Source organism: Vespula vulgaris, chromosome 14 (genome assembly GCF_905475345.1).
Source record: "Vespula vulgaris chromosome 14, iyVesVulg1.1, whole genome shotgun sequence".
NCBI lineage: Eukaryota > Metazoa > Arthropoda > Insecta > Hymenoptera > Vespidae > Vespula > Vespula vulgaris.
Genome location: NC_066599.1, coordinates 444,165 through 453,750, shown reverse-complemented (window position 1 = coordinate 453,750; position 9,586 = coordinate 444,165). Strand labels below are relative to the sequence as shown.

The window sequence follows — 9,586 nt, the reverse complement described above, 5'->3', positions numbered from 1 at the left end:
GAAAGTAATATGAAATAGTACAAAAAAATATTGAAAAAGGTCATACTTCGCGCGCGCGCCTGATGCTACGTGAGTCCATGATATACATTAAATGTATATGTGTGTCTATATATATATATATATATATATATATATATATATATAATACATATGTAATACATTGTAATATATATATATATATGCATGTATGTATACATATGTATTGTTTGCACGTAGATGAGGAAATCGATATAATCAAAATCAAGCTTTATGTTCTTTTGTTTATTCTTTTTTAAGCTTGTGTTCACCATTTTTTCTAAAATATAAACGTAAAAATGGAACGATCGTTTCATATTTATCTTATGTATGTATGTATATATATATACATACATATGCAATTATATTACATCATACTGTAAAACATACAATCTTTTAAATATCACGAGAAGAAACAATAACAAGCTTTCAATACATAGACAGACTTTGTAAAAACTTAATTGCAAAAAAATATATATGAAAGAAATCAATCTGGATGCGATGTAATAGGCACGTCAGTGCATTGAATGCAATAATATGGCAGTAATATTAATTTTGTAATATACTTTTTAATATTGCATTCAATTTATTATGCTGCTTGAAGCGTAAACGCTTTGTTATTTCAAGTTTAATGAATACAATGTTCATATTTTGTTTAAATTTTCTTTGCGGTATTGTGTCCCTGTTTTATATTGTTATCGACATAAAAATGAGTGGAGTACATCGTATAAAAAACAGTTCTTTCTGATAAAAAAGAAACAAAAAATTGTATAGGATTGTTTGTTAATTTAAGGAAGGGATGTCGTTTATCCAAAATATTTATGTATGGTTTAGAAGATTAAAAAATTGTTTAGAAATATAGTTCACTTACATCAAATCCTAATGTATCTAAATTTTCAATTTTTAAACAAAATATGATTACCTGATTCATTTTAAAAATGCTTAATCAAAAATAGTTTATAACTTTGGCAAAAAATGTTTGTAAAACATAAAATCAATTATGTAATCTACAAATATTTTCTATAGTTATTCAATTAACATATATCTTACAAAATCGCACTTTGTGTTTTATACATTTAATTTTAATACTAAATTGAATATTTTAATACTAAATTCATTTAGTTTGGAGCCAATAAGCGTTTAGCATCATTGTCTTTTAGACTCAGCTAGGCTCCATTATTTACAACTAATCTGTGGAATATTTAAATTTCTCAATCGTTCAATAAATAAAAGTTATTCTATGTAGTTTAAAGCTAAATGATTTACAAGTATCAAATCTATATACATATATCACATAGGACCCCCAAATCAATTCTCAGATTGATTATCTTACTTGAAGTTAAACTTTTTATAAAAAAAAGTCGCTAAACATCAATGATATGTCATGTTTTACTTATTTAATTTTTACCTTCTTCTATTCCAGAGAAATTCTACTATGTTTCTTCGCACTGTTAAAATTTCTAAGATTTTGGAAAGAGAGTAATTATTCAGATTTAAGTTAATACAAAATAAGATAATCATTCTGACAATGATTTTTCAATTAACTTATATAATATTTGGTCAAATTTCTATTATTTTATGTAAACTGTGTGTGATTGTGCTATTTTTAATAATTTTCACAAACAATTCACATGAGTTAATTTTCTCTAATCACATTAAAATGGAAACTATTAATAGAGTAATAAAATCAATAATAATTTAATTACATCATAAATAAGCTCGGACATTTAACGTTTGTCATTAGTTTACTAAATTTGGTAATCATCAAAGTTTTACATATATATTTACATCTTGCACATAAAGATAATGTAAAAATTTGTACAGTATTAATATATTGTACATACTCAGTTTTTTACTTACAAAATTTCTCTTATATGAAAGTCAAAACGCCATGATAACATTATTTAATTTTTTTTAAATATTAATAAACATTACACAATTTAAAAAGGATTTTCTATTTTACTTATGATCTTTCATTCGAATGCTTTTGCATTAGTAGCAGTTCTATGAAAGTGCTTCAATGCAAAGCAAATCGAATATAAATACATTCTTACTTCAATCTTTAATAACGTCAGGCACTATCAACCCTTTATGGAAAATGTTATAATACATTCCATTTTATAAATTATCTTTTGCTAGATGTAAAACTTATTCTTACAACAGTTTTTACGATAGCTACTCTGTCATATACATCGATGGTTTATACACATAGTAAATTTAGGTGAAATAGTTCATTCCAACAAAACGTTTCTACTTTCCATGATATTTTTAATTTAGCAAATTACATGATAAAATATGTACTAATCTTTGAATACAAAATATACACCTATGAAATCTCTGTTTGTAACAGAAGATATGCATTAAAGAGGAGAAAAGGCATAATAAACAAGAATAATCTCAAATTTTCTCTTTATAAATTTACAGAAATTAGATCTCACTTCAACTTTATAACATGAATAATTTATATAACAAAATCTACACAGTTCTTAAAACTGTGTCATGTTGGAGTTTCTTATGATATAGAATTCTTAATTATGATTTTATTTGAAAAATTATAGATTCAAACATATGAATCATAATCAGATAATAAATATAACTTTAGTTATATGATTTTTTTTCTGAATTTGATATGGGCTCTAAGGACTGTACAGCTGGTAGAATACCTTTATTTGTTTGATTTATGTCATATTTACAATTCTCATAGCAGATAAAAAAAAATTTTTACTTGACTATTAAGTCAGATCACAATTCAAATACTATACAAATAAGTATTTGTATAATATAATTGATCTTTAGACATTACTTTACACCTCGAATTGTCTTGCATGCCTGCATCCAAGACTATAAATTGAAAGAAAGTTTCGAGAAGTGTAGATTGCATTGAGAATTGTAAACTGGAGTATAAAATATAATTAATACGCCTACTTAAACGAACGTGTTCACGTAATTGATAACGTTACTGTACATTGCATTTTTTTTATCCAATAATCTACTAAAAGGAAATCATGTAATGTGCATTATGTTATTTCAAATCAATCAGATTTGTCCGACAAGAAATCTTAATGTCTTATTTATAAATTGCGTATATTTCTGTTCGTAATGTTGAAAAATCTGCAAATTCCAACTTTAGGAAGAATTTATTGTCATAATATAAGTATTTAATTATATACAGATAACAACAAAAAAACAAATTTTCTACCAACTGAACACTCATAAAATAAAAATATTAATTAAACGATATAAAAGAGTGGTATCTTCTTGGTTAACACCTAAAGTGCATTTATCAATAGAAATTGCTGCTACTATTCAAGCATTTTGCAATATTTATTTTTGAATATTACTAATCTTCTTCTTCTTTTCTTTTTTTTTTCTTTTTTTTTCTTTTTTTTTTTAAAGTTAAAAGTATGCACAGCATGTGCTTTATACTCTATTGACTTTTTTATAAGTCATTTCAAAAAGAGCTTCATGCCTTCTTTAAAACAATCCTTTTTTACAAGACGATTAATGCCTAGCTTATTTTTGTGGCACCATTGTGATTCACCTTGTGATTCACTGTCCAAACGTCTTCTTGTATAGTCTTAAGATATTCTTCTAATAGTGTAGCTAAATTACGTCTTTTAAAGCGTAACGATTCTTTAACAATGTCTTTCACAAATGCAAGTCGAATATCCAATGTTCCTTGAATTTGGTGCAGATGCGAAAATAATGTTGCGTGATCTGAAATAAGAAAACAGTTTGAATATAAGTGTATGCAAATATATATATACATAATTATGATTATTAAATTAGGAATTAACGACGCCGATATTATCGCACCCTCTCACGCATACACACAAAATAAAAATAAACTTACTTGTTCCCCGTCTTCGTACTTCTTTGTAAACAAGTTCTCTGACTGATAAATTGTGTCTTCTTATATCCTCTAATTCTTTTTTCGACAAGACCTTTTCTTTTTCTATCTTCGGTTCTCGTTTCTCTTCAACATGATTTGTCAATCTATCTTCAACTGCACTTTCAATTTTTACACTATTTTCGCTGCTATCGTTAGAAGGCAGTCTATTACTTTCCACATTAACAAGATCTATCCTTTCACTTTTAACATCACTTTTCAAGCTGTCAACATTATTAACTACAATTGGTGTTAAAGTAGGTGGACTATCCATATGATTATTAACGTGTTCGGCTGAAATAGCTTCAAAAATAGGTATTGTTGGCATTTCCGCAAGTCCGTTCACTAATTTTTCTTGTGAACTTGCACATGGTGTACTTGTTACATGACTTGCATTTATTAAATTTGGTGAAGTATTTAATTCAAAATTTGAGAGCACTTGATTTTTGGTTTCATCCATCCAAGGTATTGGAGAACTTGGAGGTGTATTAGCAGGAGAATATGAAGGTCTTCGTACGATTACATCTTTTGGAATAGGGCCTGGTTTTCTTTTATTTGGAGGTGGTCTTGGAATGGGTGTCCCTCCCCCATCTGAAGGTGGCAAAGAACGCTTTATACCACCTTTTGAAGTAGAAGATGTTGCTCCAACCATATCAATATCTGCTTCATCTACCATCATCCGCTTATCTATTTTAAAAGGATTACCTGGACATTCAAGGTAAAAATATTAATATTATTTCAAAGTAATCAATTAAATAATTAATAAAATAAGCATTTTAAGAGACTGAGTTTTCCAAAATTATTTACCAAACATATGTTGTCTAACAGGTACACTTTCAATCTCTCTTAAAGGTGGTGTCATCCTTTTTAAATATTCTTGATAATTTCCCATCTGTGCTAAAGGCATTGAATGAACATAATCGTCATCCAATAGTTTTGTGTGTAATAATCCAGGTTGCAAAAAATTCGCACGCATTCTCACAACTTGATCCAAAAGCGATTTTCTTGGTACATCAAAAGCATTACGGTAGCTCTGTGCACCACGCTGTTGTTGTTGATTTTTTACTAAACCAACTACAAATCCACCAAATTCATTTAATTGATCTCTAAGTCCTGTGAATTTGTCTTGCAACAAGGGATGTGATACCTGTAAAAAATATCTTATAATGCATTTTTAAACTAAACACACACACACGCGTTAATCAAAACGGATTATTATTAATGCATGACCTAATAAAGTAATACAAATAATTGATAATGTATATAAAATTCGTATATAAATCACTTACCAAATCTTTTTTTAATGGTGTTCTGGGAATAACTCTAACACCTTCCGTTATGGTAGTTGTACTAGAATTTGTTAAATTTTTGGTCATATTAGCAGCTGCAACTTGTTTGGAAATAACTTCGTTGCATAATCTATCAAACTCTATTTTAGCTTGATTTTTCAAGCGTTTTAAATAATTTAAAACACTATATGATAGGGAATTATCCATATTATCAGGTATTAGAGTTTGTGCTAGTGGGGTAGGTGCACCCATTCTAGTTAATGCTCTCCTTAATGACTGCAATTAAAAATCCAAAGAATATTTAAATATAAATTCAAATAAATAGAGTAAATAATCACACTCAATATATGAATTTTCTCTGTTCAAAAAGAATTTCATTTGGATACATAGAAAGAGTAACTTACTGCAGCATAATAAGTAGGCATGGTTCTCATATAATTTTGAAACTGTGTTCTCCATTCGTTTGTTGGTTTTAGCCTATGTACTTTAAATAATTCTTCCAATAAGGGTAGCAACACAGGATAATTATATGGCATAACGAATAAATTTACACAAGTTAAGTTTGTGCTTGCTTTCAAATATCCAAAGGGATGGCCAACCTCACTGGACTTATAAGAATTTGCTACAAATACTTGCCAACATATTGTTGGTTGTTTTCTGGCTAAAATGTACTGTGTTAGTGGGCTAGGTTCCAATTCATATTTGTCAAATGGTAGATTTTCTATCACCATTGGTTCTTGACTGGTACAGGTAAACTTGACATTGGGATGTGCAGATCTTGGTGGCAGTGAACTAGCACTTAAGTCTGGCCAAAAACTTTCTGGAATTGGCCAAAAGCCAACTGCAAATCCTTTCTGTGCCGAACGTGGAACATAAATCAATCTTCTACAAGAATGCCATGCTGTGTTTCCTGGTACTGTTGGGTTTGTAGAATACTGAGTTCGAGGACCATTGTTAGTATTATTTTCATCTTCGTTCTCATCTTCATCCTGATGTTGTACCTCATTAGAAAGCGGCGGAGGATCTGGCCCAATCTTTTCAAAATTTATTACTACGCCGGATTGAACTTTTTGTACTAACGAATCAATGCATTGCATCATCATTCTAAAGGATGTTATGCAGTATGAGCGACCTACAATTTATTGATTCAATTAATCACTTTAATACTACTTCTATAATCAATAATGAAAGAAAATAGTTTAGCTGTTATACCTCCAGTTACTTCACACATCGCATCTATTGGCGATGAATCACTTGCAACTAAACCCGTATCTCGTTCGACGGCCGGTGTTCCCGATAATCTTAACACCAAAGAAAATAGCCTTTGGTCCCATCTAAATGGTTCCTTTGTTAATTCTGATCCAGGTATAGGAGAATGCATTGGCAAAGTAAACTAGTAAAAAAACAATTTTATGTAAAAGTATAGCTACCAATTACAAATCTTAATTCACTAAAACTGAGAAAAAAATCCCGCGAATATAACCTTTGCATCAGCTGCACAATACATAGCAACTTACATCTTGATGTACTCCACTATTGGTCGTATATTTTCCACCATCTGTTATAACAACAATTACAGATGGTTCTAAATAAAACGGACATCTTCCTTGACCATACGTATCAATCCCAGTTTGCATCCGATTTATATTCAATACATCCAAAGCATGTTTTAATGCGGCACCTAAAGTCGTAAGGCCAACACATTGTAAGTTTTTCAATTCGTTCATAAAGGTCGCTAAATTTTCTTTCCAACCAGCCTAGAACAAATAAATACAATTCCATTAGACTCGTATTATGTAGTTTTTCGTAGTATAATATTCAAAATATTCGCGCGTAAATACTTCGATAAACAAAGTGAGAGGGCGCTAAAGACGCTTCCCCGCGGTAAAGCTGTCGCCGCACAGCATGCGGTACCCATAATGCAGCTCTTCCGCAACGGAAGGCGGAAGGTATGGTAGCAAGTGTGTATTTCTCGTTATTACTTCCCCACATAGCTATCAATTGTTCTTTCGTATAACAGAAAATGTGAGCGAGGTTATGTTTGAAAGCGAACCTTCATGCGGCATCATCTTATTGTTTAAAGGAATGCGATTATGAAAACCATAACGAGAATGTTCGGCAAAATGTAGTAGTAGAAGCGCCAGTAGTATGGAATCAGAAGAGTGGAGAAAGGGGGGGGGAAGAGACAGAGAGAGAGAGAAAGAGTAATATAGGTGGGTGAAAGAGAAAGAAGAGACGAGGGAGGGGGGGTGCGAGAAAGACAGAGAAACAGGGAACGTTAAGCAAGGAATACGACGTACCTTGATATTCTGGGGCGGATCTTCGAAGGTCAGGAGCATATAACGATCTCCGCGGCTCTCCGGTGATCTTTGTCGTACCTAGAAAAGTATTTCTGATTTACATGCAAGGAATAACAAAAATTTATCACGATGTAACACGCTGTTCTTTCTTTCTTTATTTCTCTCTCTTTCTCTCTCTCCCTCTCTCTCTCTCTCTCACTCCCTCTCTCTCTCTTTCTCTCTCTCTCTCTAACACACACACGAACGAAATGACGGAGACACTCGCGACAACTTAACGCCCGGTTAGGAAAGCTGTCTATCTAGCGTACCTTCACGAAAGTCTCCACTGCGCTCTTGGCTACATCCAAAAGCGTGGGCCGCCCGCCCAAATAAACCCTCTGATTCATGGAGGCCGATGTGTCGATCAAAAAGACTATTATGGTCATCTTCGCGAGGTGAACCCGCTCGTTCTCGAGGTCGTAACTGCGGCCCGAGAGACCTCCCGTAGTTGGAACTAGCTAGCTAGGAGCCCTACGACGGCGTGGCGCATAGCTGCTTCGACCATTGAACGCTTCTGAACACGCTCCGAAAAACTTCTCTTTTATCGTAACGGCGCTCGTTTGCTCTGTCTGTCTCTGTCTCTCTCTTTCTCTCTCTCTCTCTCTCTCTCTCTCTCTCTCTCTCGCACTCTATCTCCCACTCTTTCTCTCTCTCTCTCTCACTCTCTCTTTCTCCCTCCCACCCTTTCTCCCTCTCTCTCTCTCTCTCTCTCTTTGCTTCTCTCGCGTTGCGTGCTGTTTTCTACACCGATCCGATTTTGCTGCTACGCCGTACGAATCTGATTCTGATATTCTCTCAAATGTATGTTAGCGGTAGAAGTGCGGAATAGCAGCTGAAATACAGGCACCGGTCGCGGATTGCGAGTTGTGAATCGGACAGGTCTGTCTGCCAGCCTGTCCGCCTGGTCTTGTCTTCCTCATGCTTCCCCCACCCTTACTCTTTCACTCTCTATCTCTCTCCTTTGCAACCATACGTTTATCGTAAATCTCTCTTCTTCTAACTCCCCCTCCCTTTCACCATTTGCCCTCTCTCTCTTCCTCTCACTTTCTGTGTATCTATCTGCTTCTTTCTTGCTCGCAACGTGTTAATACTCACGCGCTCGATTCTATTTACTTCGTTTTACTCGCCGAAAAGCTATCGTAATTCTTTTTCTCACTCTTGTTGCTCGAACTTACATATGTCTATATATATATATCTTTTTTTTTATTCGTTTCTCTATTTTAATTAACTCTTTATCATGTTGTTTTGGTATTAAGATTGTGTATTGTGGCATAAAAAATTAAGTGTAAAAAAAGTAGCAATGATTCCACCAATAATATTTCAACATAAAAAATATTAACCAATATTAACTGTGTCTACAGTGATTGGTTGTTGCATATGTCGAGAAGTTGTCACAATTATCAGCGATTGATTATAAACAAATCATATGACTGCAATCAACAGAAACTTTGTAAATTGAAAACTCTACTGCTGTCATCTATATTCTTTCAACGACTCATCTTCCTTTGTTTCTCGATCTCATCATTGGCCTTTCAGCTTTTGTTTTATATTCTTTAATTCGTTTAAAATATTTTGTAAGGTCAAATACTTATAATTAGTAAAAATAATCAATATTTTATATAGAACTTTTAAATAAAAGAACAAGACAAAAAATTAAGGTTCAAAGGCCATCTTCCGAACTGAATATCAACCCATTTAAACCTGAATACAAAACTTCATTCGTTGCGAATCTAAAGTCTTATATTCTATGGCCGTTCAATTTGAATTTTTGCACGAACATTTAAATATGTGTAAATATATATATATATATATGGTATTTTTGTATCGAGTGAATTTGTGTAATATATTGTACAGCGTATTATAAAAACTTGAACAAAAATTGAACAATTGTTTACATTACCTTTAGATCAACTATTTAAACAATTTGTATTATGACGTACTGAGAATTCATAAAAAAATATAAATTGTAGTAAAATATATTTGCGATTGAAAATTATTCTTTCAATGTCAACTATAAAATCTATGAAAATTTTTTGTTTATTTAACAAAACAAT

The 9,586-nt window shown here is 32.0% G+C and overlaps 1 protein-coding gene across 1 annotated transcript; it reads right to left on the bottom strand.

Moving 5' to 3' along the window:
* Positions 1-1,018: 1,018 nt before the first annotated feature.
* On the bottom strand, positions 1,019-8,646 carry LOC127068948 (integrator complex subunit 6). Its single transcript, XM_051005403.1, has 9 exons — positions 7,802-8,646; positions 7,494-7,571; positions 6,711-6,950; positions 6,406-6,586; positions 5,598-6,325; positions 5,194-5,469; positions 4,712-5,051; positions 3,869-4,609; positions 1,019-3,732 (listed from the first exon to the last, which is right to left on the bottom strand). Exons 1-9 carry the CDS (start codon positions 7,916-7,918, stop codon positions 3,524-3,526), a joined length of 2,910 nt encoding a protein of 969 aa, XP_050861360.1. The 5' UTR covers positions 7,919-8,646; the 3' UTR covers positions 1,019-3,523.
* Between the last annotated feature and the right edge of the window lie 940 nt (positions 8,647-9,586).